Source organism: Poeciliopsis prolifica, unplaced genomic scaffold, assembly GCF_027474105.1.
Source record: "Poeciliopsis prolifica strain line A6 unplaced genomic scaffold, Auburn_PproV2 SCAFFOLD033, whole genome shotgun sequence".
Lineage (NCBI taxonomy): Eukaryota > Metazoa > Chordata > Actinopteri > Cyprinodontiformes > Poeciliidae > Poeciliopsis > Poeciliopsis prolifica.
This window is the reverse complement of record NW_026562408.1, coordinates 3,486,742-3,502,504: the sequence shown is the minus strand read 5'-3', so window position 1 is coordinate 3,502,504 and position 15,763 is coordinate 3,486,742. Positions and strand designations below refer to the sequence as shown.

Genomic DNA, 15,763 nt, shown 5'->3' with positions numbered 1-15,763 from the left:
AAACATTTCCCTTCATTTGACATCTGTCAGCAGATTTTTTTATGATCCAATAACACTTGGAAGCAGTGGTAGTATTCATTCTGTACATGTAATTGTTGGTTTTTGTATAGTTCAGTGATTTGTTGGTTTTCAGTATCAGAATGTTCCACTTGAAATCCCCGCAAAGAGCTGGAAGTAGCAGGTAAATTTGCTTGCAGAAGTCACTCTGACCTGATTTTGTCAAATGCTGGTTTGAATTCTCCACAAGGAAAGATTTACAACTTGAAGCAACTCATGAAGGGATTGTTGGCCAGTTGGAGGGAACATCTAAAGTAAAGACAATTTTCCACGTGTCTAATGCAATCTGGAAAAGTCTGGAATAAATTTTGTAGTTTTCAGATCTGGTTTCAGGTTTTCCTCTTTTATATCATTTTTCCTCCCCCCTTTCTTACTTACTTACCAGCCTGATTGCCAGCCTTCTTCCCTTCTTTCCTTCATCACTCCTTTCCTTACTTTTTTCTTTCTTACTTAGTTAAAACTTACTTTTGTTCTTTCTTCCTTTCTTAGCTACTTTGCTACTTACTAACTTAAAACTTACTCAAAAGGAAAGAAAGTTACTACACATCTTTCCTGTGTCCTCCTCTCTTCCCTCCATCCCACTCCTTCATTCTCATTTCTTCAGGCTAAATATTTTAAAGCCTTTCTGCTATACAAATATGTGCCATGAATTCATAAAACCCACTGAGTTGTAAAAAGTAGAAAATATTGAAATGAGAAATGTGTAGAAAACTATTATCTACATCACCTAGAAACTTTTCTAGGGAAAAGAAAAAGTCTAATCCCCATCTCTGCGTCCAGGTGGAAGTGAAGCCATACGTGCTCGACGACCAGCTGTGTGATGAGTGCCAGGGGACCCGCTGTGGCGGCAAGTTCGCGCCGTTCTTCTGCGCCAACGTCACCTGCCTGCAGTACTACTGCGAGTACTGCTGGGCGGCCATCCACTCCCGCGCTGGCCGCGAGTTCCACAAGCCCCTGGTGAAGGAGGGAGGTGACCGGCCGCGCCACATCTCCTTCCGCTGGAACTGAGCGACAGACGGAGAGGCGACAGAGAAGCAGGGGAAGGAGAGGTAGTGCAGGAGTTGCAAATCATTGTACAAATAAATGCACTTTTCTGTTGCTGGTTCCTTTTTTGCTCTAATTTCACCTAACAGCATTTTGTTTCTGGTTTTATTTAAAGTTAATATATATCAATATTTTGGAGATAGAAAAGAAAAACTGGAATTGTATCCAAATATGTCCATTTAGGGGGAAAAATGTAACATAATTTTATTTTTCTTCTGATTTTTTGAAATATTTTTATTAGTTCTCAAAAAAAAAGATATATATATAAATATAGGAAAGTTTTGATGTGTGATATGGTACTCTGCTATTCAATTGGCATATTTTTCTAAAAAGAATATTTCCTTTTGATACAAGAGGCCCTTAAAAACACCTTTGATTTGACATTCAGCTGTCTTATATTGTAGCAGAGCTGTTGCCTTTTTCCTTTTGTACAAAGTCTTCACAGCAAATGCTGCTGAAAAAGTGCGTCATTGGCTATTTATTTCTGAGACGTGGGATTAAGTTTGCTATTGCTGCAAGAAGCTCCAGAGCAAATGTGATTAACAAAGGTGTTGCTGAAGAAGAGTGCACTTATTTCTTGTTTTAAAGAGTGAAGACACCGTATATGAGACCCTTTTGTAGTTAACCAAAGCTGAATTCTAATTAACTTTGAAGAACAGAAAGGGCCTGCTGCAGGAAGAAATGGAGTCTTTTCTCTCCCTGTTTGAAAGAAAGAAAAAGAAGAAAAACTCTTTCTATGAGTTCCAAGACCATACAGACATTTTGACGTTACTTGAAAAAAAAAACAACCACACAACAAATTTTAGCAACACAGATTTGGGTTTTGATCTCCATTTTTCACATGCAAAAACCAATACCTCAAACTCAGCTGCTAATGTGCCGAATACATTGAGTAGAAGAAGGAAAAAAACAGCAAGTAAGCAAGAAAAGATAAAAACACATTACCACTCTCTGGTGTTAAGCTTCCCTTTGAGCGAGAATCAGAGGGAAGTGATGCAACAGAAAGAGAGTGACCTAACAGGCACAGTTTTCTACTCGCTTGCTTCATCACCTCCTTATTTTTGTAATCAAACCCAGGGTTGTGCTAGGGACGGAGTAAAGTATCGTACAGTATACAGTGTAACATGGGAATGTATGGCTAAAGGAGGATACGGAAGAGGCAGGTGAAGAGATGAATGCATCCCCGCTTCCCTTTCCTCATGTCCGCTTCTGGCCTCTAGAACAAGACTAACAGCTCACCGAGAGTGCGGCCACGTTGTTGGATCAAAACCAGATTATTCAGGACATGAGGTGAAGGTACAGCGCCTTTCAGAAATATTTCATACCCCTTAATCTTTTTCTACATTTTAGTTACATTACAACCACAAATTTCAGGTCATATTATCTGTTTTTCACAATATACCAACACAAAGTTATGTGAGGAAAAGAATAGTTTGTGTACAAATATAAACTGGAAACTGTGGCAGGCTCCTGCAGTGTGCTCAATCCAGACAGAGGATATCTTTTGACATCAATTTTTAAATCTCGCCACAGATTTGTAGTCCTGGACTTTGACTGGGCCATTCTAACACATGATTTGATCCAAACCCTTCCATTATACTCTTGGCTGTTTGGTTAGGAATGATCCCATATGAGAAGGCTTTCCATTATTTACCTCCAGCCATTGTCCAGTCTGCTGTAACTACCCTGCTCATGTTGCCTCTACCATGTTTTACCTTGTGGATCAGATATTCAGATTGATATGCAGTGTCAGTTTTCCTCCATACAAAACTCAGATGGTATGAAACCAGAGTTTAGTGGCATTGAATTTCATTTAGCGGTAGCAGATTGAAAATCAGTGGATATGTTATTTATATACTACTTTGCGCTGGTTTATTAGGCAGCATTTCCTAGAAAAAATAAACTGAAATGTAAAAAAGTTTAAGGGGCATGAGTATGTTTGTTTGGTGCCACCTTTTCAGCACCAAACAGGAAGCGCCTGTCTCCGCTGGTTCCCTTAAAACCCATTTGTGCAATTCTCCCAAGTCTTTAATAATAAAAGTGCTCCTTTTCCATCCAAGATTGAAAGCGACGCTCAATGAAGCGTGCAGTTTGCGTTAATCTGCTTTGCACATCATCAGCACGCGTTCGATTCACGGAGGGGGCGTCCCTCCATCCTTTTTGCTGCCAAGTGAATCCAACTCAGCATCCAGTGTTTTAGAAGCATAAATGAAGATATTCTTTTGCAGTGTGCTCTACTACTACTACTACAACACAATCGTGACCCACATGCAGTTTTCAGGCCCATTCGGTTGCACCCAGTGGCTCATGGGAACCAAAGATGGCTGTGCAGTAGTGGGTCATGCTGTAGCTCATTGCCTGTCAGGATTTTTATGTTTTCTCTCATTTCTTTAGAGTTTGTTTTTAATTTCTCTCTCTCTCTGCCTCTCTTTCTTTCTATATATATGCTCATAAATGTATCACTCCAACCCAGTTTTTGTTTCACCCTTAAGCCCTGGTGAACTACAACAAACCAAAGATTGGCCTTGAACACAATGCAGGCGCTGCAGATTTATTTAACAGTGAACACCATTTGTGGAAAACCCAACAGGGCTTGCAGACGCACAGAAAAAGACCCCAGCTCAAAGCGGAGGTGGTTCTGTCAGGCACGTGTTTTCTTTTTTTATTTTGTTAAATCTCAAATACTTCTGCAAGTTTAGAGTGTACATTCCCACAGCAAAGATGAAAATAATCCTCTCATTTTCTTTGGTGTTTTCCGTCACTCAGTGGCGATCTTCTAGCCGAGCATTTAAACGTCAGGGAGTTAGTACCGAAACTTGATTTAATAACACACACTAGTGAGAATCCTCATATTGGCGGGGGGTGTCGCTTTGCGCCCCGTGCATCAGTTTTGCGGGTGAGCATTTTAGAAGTTTAAAAAAAAAAAAAACACTTTGTGAAGAATTTGCTGTTTAAATGAGATGAAAAAAAAAGATTATTTTATACATGGCCTGCTGATTTTTTGGTACAGTGTTTTCTAGCTAAATTATTTTGTCATGCACATAAAAACATTTATTATGCACTACTTTTCTAAATATTTTTTTTTCCCTTTTTTTTGTCTTTTTTTCCCAAACAGTCATTTTAGGCACATTTTTCACAAAATGGGGAAACTCCTTTTTGCAATACCTCAATTTTTCACATTGTGAAAGGTAGCTTTTGTACTTTTGTTACTGAGAGATCTGCATATACGGAGATGTTTCATTTTTTGAAAAAAAGGACAAAAAAAAGTTGAGTGCTTTCAATATATATTATTTTCAATTATGCTTTTTATACATTTCCGTGCTGAGGAATCTTTACAACTTTACAAGTGCACAGTTGTGTTGATGCGACTTCAGATCTGCAGAGGAGAGACCAAAGCGGAAAGCTCTCTTGGTCTTTGTGTTTTATTTTATTTTTTTATTTTTTATTGGTCATATACCAGATGTTCTCCAGTTGATCTGCTCAATAAAAGCATGGCGGGAACAGAAAAAGAAGAAAATCTTGTAATTTCAAATTGATGTAAATGTCTCCAAACTTGGCTGTACTAGTTGGAGAAAATGGTAACTTCTGTCTTGGTTTCCTCTCCATAGATGGAGCATAACTTATAAAGAGGAGAATGCAAAATCTGGTTCACGCTTAACGCTGAATCTTGTACCACAAGAATGGATGTTTGGTGTTTTAGATATTTTAATATTTGAAAAAAAATCTATATACATATACATATATATATATTCTTGAACTTGCCAACTAGCACCTATTGTAACCCTTAGCATGCATGACGAAAAAAGAGAAAATGACAAGTACATGAATTAGATATTAAAATTAACTGTTGTGGTGTGCACCAAATGTTTAACTATTACGTTAAGGACACCTCAGCTCTCCCCCTCACTCCCCTCGTGTCGATTTCCCCCCCGCCTCCCCTTATCCGCAGACCTCTGCAGGGATGCACATGACGGAGAGATAAACATAAAAAAAAAATCAATCCGATGCGACAGTGCAGGACTTTGAGCATCCGTGTTTAAAAAAAATAAAAAAACTTAAAAAAAGATTTAAAAAAGCAAACAAACAAAAAGAAACACTGTTTTGAAAAGACTTGAGAACTTATCCCCACCGTGCGTCGCGGTGAGCTTACGTAGACCTATCTGGAGGAAAGGGGAGCTTAAAGACTTGAATGTGGTAAATTGTTGCAAGTTAACTTCAAGTTGTTATGTGCAATACTTCTTTTGAACCTTTTTCCAGAGAAAGACTCTTTGCAATGTAATTCTTTAATGCCATTTTTAATTGCAGACATTTAATTAAAGAAGATGTTAATATGTTTTTCACAGTCATTTTCTACTGTTATTGTAATCCTTTTCATGCTGGTGTTTGTAAAAAAGAAAAGAAATCAAACTATTTGTACTAATATAAATAATTGAAGTTATTTTTAAAACATTAAAGGTTTTTGTGCTCATTTTGCTTATTTTTTTTTTTTTTGGTTTATTTTAAGCTACTGTGATTGATTGCATTGTAATTATTAGGTCAACGATGTATTTAGCTGTTTATTGGTATATTTTTAATTGGAATGTATAATTGATTTTTATAATTTTGATCAGATTTTTGTTATATTTTTGAGGTGAAGCTTTTAATATGTTAAAGTGTCTAGTTTTTACTAATTGCTATATTGTGCTCCACAATATATGGTTCACATTTTCTGAAGGAAAATAAATATTTAAATATTTGTCTGTTAATGATGTTACTTAATGGCAAGATTTCAATAGTTTTTAACTGTGTATGGGAAGGTTGTTGTATTTATTAATAGCATTTTTTTACTTAAGATATCACCTTAATTTTTATTGTCATTTCACTTTATAAGTTCCTATTTTTGTATTTTCCTTTCTAATTAAGTTATGTAATACGGATATGTCCATATTTCTAGGAGTTGGTCTGTAGAAGTGCTAGTGAAACGAAAAAGAAAAATCTAATGTTATTTAATTGTTTGCAGCCAACTATTTATAACAGTATGCATAATTTTTAAATATTTGTAATGTGAAATGTTGAATGAAATAAATCTTAACTGTGATGAAAGTGTGTGTTATGGTCTGATTATTTATGCTTTGTGTTTGGACTTTCAAATTGTATTTTGCCTTTTACTAAATGTTTCCTTGTGTTGAGTTTCCTGTATTTAGCTGAGTATCACTCAGCCTGTGGCTCTGAGATGAAACAGGCAGTTCAGGTTGCTTTACTTTCAGCAGCTAACTCTCATTTTCCACTTGACAATAGTCCATAAATTCTGTTATTTGGATTAGAGAAGTTTTCTGGCCAATCAAATGCATCGATGCAATAGTTAATGAATCACTTATTGATGTTTTTGTGCAATGTGGACAAGTGCCAAGTCCCTCTGAAATGGAAAAGCAGCATCTCCAGGAAGCTTGTCAGTCTGGAGAAACATAAAGTGCTGTAAAATGTCCTGGTGGATTTACTTTGAACAAAAAGCCTGGATAAACACCAGCAGATGAAACGGCTCCTCAAATCATTAGTGACTGTGGAAAGTTCACAATAATCCACCAGCAGGAGTTTTCTGATCCTAAGATCCTAATTTTTCAAAATTGAATGCAACGATTGTTTTCATCTGAAGTGGACTTTAGACCACTGAGCTACAGCACAGAACTTCTGACATTGAGTCGGAACTTAACATGAGGAAAGTGACAGTTTGTGTGTGCAGACGCCTCCTTGTCTGTCTCCAAACTCTTCAATGGACTTTGCGTCAAAACTCTCCTAAAGTTGTCTTCTCTGTTACTGGAGCACTTTATTCTACCACACGTTTTCCTTTCACCCACCTTTCTGTTGGCAGCTTTAATGTAAGGCAGCTTTAGCAAACATGTTTTGTGATTTTCTCTATTAAGGAAGGTGTTTATGATTCTCTGGGAAATTGTCAAGTCTGTATCAAAGGTGTCTCATTATTGGTCAAATTTAAATATTTGAGAAACAGATTGTTTGGGTTTCACATATTTATCAAACTTAAAATGTAAACAACTGCTTATATATGTCTCTCTGTGTGTAGAGACATTTATTAAAAAGTCACATTTTTGAATGGTGTCATTGAAATAAATTTCCTTATAGAAGTCTAATTTCCTGAGGAAAAACTTCCCATTTTGTAAATACCAGGTTTTGTCAGTATGCATGTAAATATCAGTTTTGTTTTGCAGGCCTCCATGCTTTCATGCCATGTGAAGGCTTAAATCAGACTGACTGTTAGACCCTGTAATTTTATGACTGGTAATAAATGAGTGGAACTGCACTTAAGTCAGAGGAATAATACCTTCTCATTTATTAGCATCCCTGGTAAAGACGTGTAAAAAAAATTGCAACTGCATATTTCAAATATGAATCGATGCATACTAAAGTAATACATGTTAATGAAAAATAAAATCTACTACATCATAAAAGCCACCACTTGGCTGTGTGCTTCAGCTGCAAAAACGTTTTCCCCTCAATATCATTTTTCAGCCAAACAAATGCTTATTCTCTGCCAGCACAGTCTAGACTACTCAGCTTTTATTCATACAACTAAAGTGCTAAGTCCAATTTTTCAAAGAAGGAAATCAATACTCCATTTCTTCAGAGTGAAAAGGCTGTCCTCCTTATTCAACAATGTCATGTTTCAATTCTCATTCAGATACCTTGGCATGGTTTGTCAGAACATGTTTGCTCTTTTACACCTTCACAGTTTAATTATTTTTGGAACACTGTGGTTACAAGCAGTACAGAACTGTTTAATGGTATGAAGTACAATGGGCCTTTTGTTTAGTTGCTGTCAAAACTGCAACAAGGCATCCAAGTTTTGGTGCTTTGCAGAAGAATTTTGACTTTTCACACACAATCTCACCACAGATCTGAACACATGCCAGTATATGACTCCATTGCTGCTCAGTTTGTACATTAAGAGCTGTTCTCCTGCTGAAAGGTATATTTTTGGCCCAAGGTTCAGGTTTTTGGCTGCGTCTAATGGGTTTTCTTCCAAGATTGCCCTGCATGTATCTCCATCCAGTTTTCTGCCCTCGATGGAGAAATGCATTTCCACAACATATATTGCTGAATATATTTTCTGCTACCATTGGTAACTCCTCCACAGTTAGTATGGGTCTATTTACTGCTTTTCTCATAAATATTTTCCATCCCTGACAGTTTGGTAGGTTTGCACTTGTGCTATACTGTGTTCAGTTTTGGCTGATGATTGAAATACTCTATGTTCAAAGTTTGAAACATTATTTTATTGCCTAACTCTCCTTTAAACATTTCCACAATTTCATTCCTGACCTGTCTGTTGTGTTCATTGATCTTCATGCTGTTCAGTCATGTTCTCTAACAAACCTCTGAAGCCTCTGTAGAACAGATTTATTTATAATTAAATTAAATTACAAACAGATTGTCTCTGACTTGATTACTTGATTTTATTTTGGGGTGTTAGAGGGAAGGGGGCTGAATGCAAAATGCCTGCTGCACTTTCCAAATTTCAGTTTAGATCTTCATCCTTAATAATTATGCCCCAATTTGTGTTGGTTTATGGAACCCAATAAAATAAACATTATTTTTTGGGTGTCAGAAAATTCAATGTAGTATGAACACTTGAAGCAATATAATATAACTCAACTCAAGGTCTGATGCTATGCTTCTCACAGTCTGTAATACCGTAAAAAGATCGCCAGATGGCAGTGTAGGACAAAAAGTAAAACTGGCACGACTCACCTGGTGTTGATTGCGTTTGGTTGCCATGCAGACGGTTTTTCAAACATTTATAGCCGTGATACACATTTCTACATCTATGAATAATTGAATATATATATTCAGATAGCAATGTGTGGATTAGGAACAGCTTAAGTATCCATATGATGTGAGAGATTTTCAAAGTAGAAATCAGCTTTTTTTTTTTTTAACATTTCTAATTTTTATTTCATCATCTGGGTTTAAATTATTATATAATAGATTTTTTTTCCAGATTATTTTCCAGACGATTCCACCTTCCTAATGCAGAATCTGGAATTTACGAGGCACTGTCAAATGCAACATTAATTTAGCTTCCAAACAAACGTGACCCGGGGATTCAGGAGGCGAAACGTCCCTCTAGCGGCCAGCAGCTCCAGCGGTTGGGTGTAGCTCCACGGAGAAGAAGAGGCTGTGCTCGGATTAGGGGGTTGGGCTGTGTTTGCTTGACGGAAACCCGCTGCCTGACATCCAGCTTGTCCTCGGCGGCGCAGTGTTGCTTTCCCGCAGCATCAGCAGCAGCGACACCGCAGCGCAGCTTCACCTGCTTCACCCCAGAGCTCAGCGCTGCCGCAGCCCAGAGCAGGCGGACGGACAAGGACGAACAGCTGGAAGTAAGTGGCATCACTTTTCTTGGCTAAAACGGCGGTGAGAGATTGTATGGTCTGTTTTTCCTCCAATATAAAAATCGTGTGTATAATGTCCATGTTTTTGCATATTATCGCAAAACCAGAATAATTTCTGCCTGTAAACAAATCCACGAACTGACAATATATCTGTGACTTCTGAACTTATTTCTCTGTGTTTGTTCCGGGGAGCATGAGACGTACAGTTTTTTTTTTTTGTGTGTCTTTTTGTTTTCAGGAGCAGCTCTTGAGGGAAATAAAGGGACACAGCAAAGCTGACGATGGTGAAACTGGGGAGTAATCTTCAGGACAAAGGGGCCAAAGCTGTGAGTGTTGAGGACGGCTTTCAGAATGTGCCCCTCATTACTCCTCTGGATGTTGGCAGCCTCCAGAGCCAAGCACCTGACAAGGTGAGACACGTACAGCCCACCAGCTCTGTGGGTTTTATCTGTGTTTGTGTATGAGGGACAGCAGAGCCGGCCTGAGGTATAAGCAAACTCAGTCTGCTTTTACCCAATCACTACCATTTGGGGTGATGTATGCAACGTGCCAGCTCGATTGTTGGGGAAGATACGTTACAAAGCTTAGCAGAAATTGAGTATGAAAAGAATTTGTTTTCTGACACCCCTGGTTTGAAAAGTATTTATGGAAACAACCATAATCTAGAAATGATTTGTGCTCATCAACTGCACTTACTATTTATTTTTCTGATTCTAATTGGATTTATTTTAGTTATTCACATTACCTACACATATGTGATGAAAACAGAATGAAGAAACACTTATTTGGACGGCTGCTGAAAGTCTGGACATAATTCCTAAAAAATATCAGGAATATTAACAACCACTTCCCCGCCTTTATCGTCAACTAAAGGTTCTCCTGTATCTTCGGCTAATAAGAAAACCAGATCATTTTCCAGGAAAACTTTGTCCACCTTGTTTGTTTAGAAAAAGGTCAGTGACTGGAGCCAAATATGACTAACTTTTGCAGTAAACACACCTGAACACATACAGTGAGATAGATTAAAATCATACATTTGTCAAAATTATACTCTGAAAAAAATATATTGACAAATCTATAAACCCAATATTATATCTTACCCATTAATGTTGTTTATTTTTTAAGAAAACTCAAGAAAAAAAATCTAACATAGTGAAAGCCATTGGCTGACACGTTTTATAGCAAAAATGTTGGAGTTTCATTTTGCAATTAACAGAAAAAGAAAAAAAAATGTTCCTGACCGCAGAAAGGGGGGAAAAAATAAATTACTGTCAATAAAAGGACGGTTGCTAACTCTGAGGTGGCTCAACAGGAAGTGGACCTCCAAATGACATTCTGCTTGGGACCTCTAATAACTTGGGCTGGCCCAATCTGAGTGATTATGTCAGGGAGAGCTTTATTGGATGTGCATCTGTCTGTCTGTTTCTGATGCCATTTAAGTCGATGTTGTTGATCCATGCCATCCTGAAACCCTCTTAACTAAAATAACCCCTTTCTCCAAAGTACTTACACACATTAACACACACGCCTATGATGTTTGATTCATTCACACGTTCATTCATCTCAGCTGTCTCCCGGCTGTGTCCTTTGTTTTCCAGCTGAGATTAGGAGACAGATTTGGTGCCAGACAGCTTGTCATTTATCATCCTGACATGCCATCGTAACTCCGCCGCTGCTCGTTAATCCAGTCGCCATGGCGGTGGAGCAGAGCCGATTGGTGCATCTATCTGCGGGGTTGAGTCAGAGAGCTGTGCTGATTGCACATTATGGAAATGAATAGAACGAGGCAATAGGCAAGCTCATTATCACTTTCACCACATTTGGAGGCTTTATGTATGAAATGTGTTTCAGTGTTTTGTGACGTTCCGTTCTGCAGTTGCAGCTCCATTATTTCATTTTTCAGATGCTTAAATCTATATTTTTACCTTTGTGCCACTCATCAGTTTATTTAAGATATTTTTTTTCCAACTTGCAAAACTTTAGAAGCCTGGAGGTTGTTTGCACTCCTGAGTCAACACAGCATCTTCATTATTTTCAGAATGTGAAGTCATCCTCAGCCGAGTGGCTTTAAATAGGAAAAAGCACTGGCATCAAGTAAAAATGTGACATATTGGTGTGTTGCCCATTTTTCAAGTTTTTTGTTGCTTTAATGTGAGATCATTCAGTGGGCAGTTGGTGTTTCCTGCTTGTAGCTGGGAATAGAGTCAGTTTTATGTGCTTTGTGTTGGACTTCTCTGCAGATTTTCTCAAGATTTAGATGGTTCCCTGTATTTTGATTGGTTGGGGCTGTGGCAGCAGAGGAGGGACTTGCCCAACGTGCCATTCATGCAGAACCTCCATCAGTGAGCATACAGACAACAGCTAGTTTAATTTGTGGTATGACACATTTATCAGAAGAATAGTTTTCAATTTTCTTTGGTGCAGGTCTTAGACAATGGCTATATCATTTAAAATTCTTACCATTAACGTGATTTAAATTTTATGCTGCAAGTATGTAACATTGTTTTCCTCTAGAGAAAACAATTTATTACATGACATTATGAACACAAAGCCAGTTTTAACTAAATATTGCTTTTGCAGACCAAAAACCAGTCACCCTTCAAGGCAATGGGCTCAGTTTTTCAATGTTTATTGAATTTATTCTTATTTATTTTTTCACTTTTAGGTTGTTCATTGGTCATTTTGACCCTTTTATTGACTAGAAAACATGTTTAGGTGTAAATAAATCTGTGTGTAACAATAAATTTAAACATTAGAAACATGGATAGTCTGATGGACGAACACAATCTTTTTCAGTACACAATATCAAGATGGAGGAATGCCACATCTCAACACCACTGTACTGGAAAAAACTCAACAGGAACAGAAGCTCTGTCTCTTTTCACAGCCACTAAGAGAGGCAAGAAAAACATTTGGTTAATTAAAAATGAAGAAAATTGTAGACATTGGCAAAAATATCAATAGCATGTATTATTTTTCTCATCAAAATTTTAAAATAATCTAACGCTTTGTTCTTTATTCAAAATGATTGTTTTTTTCAAATTTGCCTAAATTTGAAATGTTCCTTGAATTACACAATCGGATGCAAAATAGAATAGATTTTGATGTAAGTTAATTATTTCACAAAAAATAATGCTGGAATATTATAATAAACTGTGTGCACAAGTTTTTCTTTAACATAGAAGTGCATATTTTATGTGCTGGCACAATTTCTAATGATTTGTAATAACATACAAAAAAAAAGCATAACAAAAGAATATAAAGAAACAATTTCTACTGAAAAAGAAGCTCCAAAACCATTTTGCATGCATAATTGTCAAATTTTCAATAAGCTGAACATCTGAAGATGTGTTCTTGTTATTTAAGCTATTCTTTAACACAATCATACAGCTGCTGTTACAGTGCGCAGAAAGTCAGTGCACGGTCTGAACCCGCATTTATTCTGCTTAGGGAGCCACCGTCTCTTTCCATTTCATAAACCTGCTAAATCACTTGTCCTTCAATGCACTTACACACTTGCATTTTTACTCACAACAACAATTGCTTGCTTCCAGCAGCGTGCATGTCGAGTGCAGCTTTGTTGACACATGCAAGCGAGTGTGTGAATTGCATGTCGATCATGTCTGCAGCGACCAGTTTGTAAACGGACATCAGTCAAGCTGTCACTCATTCCCCGCTGATTAAATCAGTCCCAGCAGAATCAAGAGCAGTGAAACTGCAGCCAAAGCAGCCACCATAACCTGAATGTATAGAAATATTAATGTTTTACTGCATTGTTTTTCTTTCAAAGATTGCACTTGTTTCCTGCTTGTGAATAAAGTTGCTGACAGATGATGCAGGTAGTGCATGCCATTTCTCTGCTTCGCAGTAAGAAAGCTGCTGCTCCAGACTCTGCATGCTGATACATGTTTGTCCTTGCACAGGACACAATGAGGGTTGGAAAGATTATTTGCCTTTAAGTTTCTTTATGTTAGCAACCTTAATTGTTAGAATTTGTGCTCCCAGCAGGGAGAGCATGGATGCAATTCAAGACAAAAATAAATTAAATCTGTAACTATACAAAGAATGGAGAATGACGACTGAGTAAGGAGGAATACAAGTAAGAACACGCCCATAATTTATTTGTTCATAACGACATGAACATGGATTCAAGGTCTTCCACAAAGTCACAGCTTGAGAGACACAAAAGAAGTTTTATTAAGATTCTTCTGCAATTTAAAATATTGAATTAAATGTCAGAAATGGTTTACTTTTTTTTTGTTTTTGATAGGTTTGTCACACTTAAATATTTCAAATAATTAAACAAAATTTACTACCAGACTGTAGTGTATTTTTTTTCTACCATTGTGAGAAAATACACAATGCAGTTTTGAAACAACTTAATTTTTCCAGGTAGAAAAAAATCCTAAGCCAGTAAGAAAAAGTAATTGCACTTTAAACAAAGTAACTAGTTTTCTCACCATTGGCTGGAAAAAAAAGTCTTTTTATGAACCTTACATTAATATAGAGAAATCTTGGCCCTCTCTTCTTTTCAGAATCTTTTTATTTCAGCCACCTGTGAGGTATTTCAGAGACATGCAGTTTATATTTAGGTCATACCACAGCATTTTCATTGGATTCAAGTTTGGGCTTTGATTAGGCCATTCTAAAAGCTTTTGAGAGTTGGTCTTTTTGGTGTTCTTCAGATCATTTTTGTCATTCATCCAACATGTGACCTTGAGAATATGTTCACAAGCTAAAGTTCACAAGCAGTGAACATTGAAAAATGGAGTGAAGACATATTTCTGTATTCAGAAAATGTGTTTTCCTGGTGTCTAGTTTTCATTCACGGTTTTCTCATGAGAACTGCTTTGTTTTTTACACAAATCCTACATTCACCCTTATTATGCTTGCTTTTTTCTTGAAAATAAAAATATCTAACTCTTCTAATGTTAAGTGCTTCCCAGCTATACTTGCTCAAAATGCTGTATGCTGTTCAGCAGGTTATGCACATTTTTTGCAGAGATAACACTGAAGAGGTGACAGAAACCTGGAGCAATAAACTAAGCAGTCTGTGAAATAGTAATTAGAAACATGTTTTAGCACTTCTTACAGCCGAAAGGAGGATGCTTACTAACTTTTAGAGTTGCTTTTCAATGTTATTTTGGTGTTCTTAATTTATTTTGACCTTAAACATAAAAAAAAATTGCTCCTAAAAGTAAATTCTTGAAATAAAATCGATTGTTTATCTACTTATCTGAGTCTGTTGTTTTAAATCTGCCCTTGCCCAACCCACCAAAGCCCCAAAGCTTTGGTGGGTTGATTGAGTGGGTTGATTTGTGGCTCACATGATCAGTCCTGGACCTCATATGACCCATTTGGTTCTGAGCAGCTTCATAAACACACACACTGCCTGTGGAGGACTGCGCTGTAGCTGCTGTATATTTTCTCATGGTCTCTCAGTGTTCTGTGTTTAGATAGTGTGTAACCCAGCTGAGCTGCTTTGAAAGCTACTCTTACTCCAGGTTTGTGCTGCACTTTTATCCTAGCTGCACTTAGAGACTGATTAATTCCTCTGATATTGGGAGAAGGCAAACTGCTGCTTTTATTTTCCAGATGGTTGCCAACTGGGCTTCAGAAAGTTTTCCTTCTTTGAACATTATTAGTCGCATTTAAAATGTAGAAAACATTTTACATTTCTTGCCAATGCTAAAAAGATGTATAAAAACCTTTAAAATTAATTAATCTTCCCCTGCATTGCAATCCTCAGTGTAATGTGATGGGCAAAAAAACAAAAAGAGTCCTTACCCTATACTGTTTGTTGAATTCTTTTTAATTATTTTCAGAAGAAATAATTTCTTGACTTTTAAAAATCACATGCATGACATCTCGAGCATTTTGTTGCCTTTCCTACTTTTTGAAGTCGAAGCGAAATTAACGTTTTAGTCGCATCTTATTTATTCCACAGAGAAACAAAACATGCTAAATAGAAGTTTGTCTGAATGAATATTACATTCTTCAAACATAAAATATAAAAAATAAAAGGCTAGTTATATTTATTTTAATTGAGTTGTTAGAGGTGCTACAGAAATAAACAAATATACATATTATCTGTTTTTGTTTAGGCCACGACAATAATATCCTTGAGGTTGTTCACCTTCATAATGTTTACTATGAGGTGTTGAGAGTACAATACGTAAGTTATCTTTACTTTTCAGGCCTGTATCTTTTTTATTTACTTTTTTGTGGGAGCAGGTTGTGATTTATGTCTACATTCTCTAAGTGGAAACTAAATATGA

The 15,763-nt window shown here is 36.9% G+C and overlaps 2 protein-coding genes across 3 annotated transcripts in view; both read left to right on the top strand.

Moving 5' to 3' along the window:
• The window catches only part of cpeb4b (cytoplasmic polyadenylation element binding protein 4b), a 40,832-nt gene extending 34,649 nt beyond the window's left edge, over positions 1-6,183 (top strand). For both annotated transcript variants that reach the window (XM_055051360.1, XM_055051359.1), the window contains one exon: positions 838-6,183. In XM_055051360.1, the coding sequence (XP_054907335.1) occupies positions 838-1,065 (228 nt within the window). In that variant the 3' untranslated portion in view covers positions 1,066-6,183. The remainder of the gene's footprint in view (positions 1-837) is intronic.
• Positions 6,184-9,416: 3,233 nt separating this feature from the next.
• Positions 9,417-15,763, top strand: part of nsg2 (neuronal vesicle trafficking associated 2) — a 28,910-nt gene continuing 22,563 nt past the window's right edge. The window contains exons 1-2 of the mRNA XM_055051681.1: positions 9,417-9,473; positions 9,724-9,895. Of these exons, the coding sequence (XP_054907656.1) occupies positions 9,767-9,895 (129 nt within the window). The 5' untranslated portion in view covers positions 9,417-9,473; positions 9,724-9,766. The remainder of the gene's footprint in view (positions 9,474-9,723; positions 9,896-15,763) is intronic.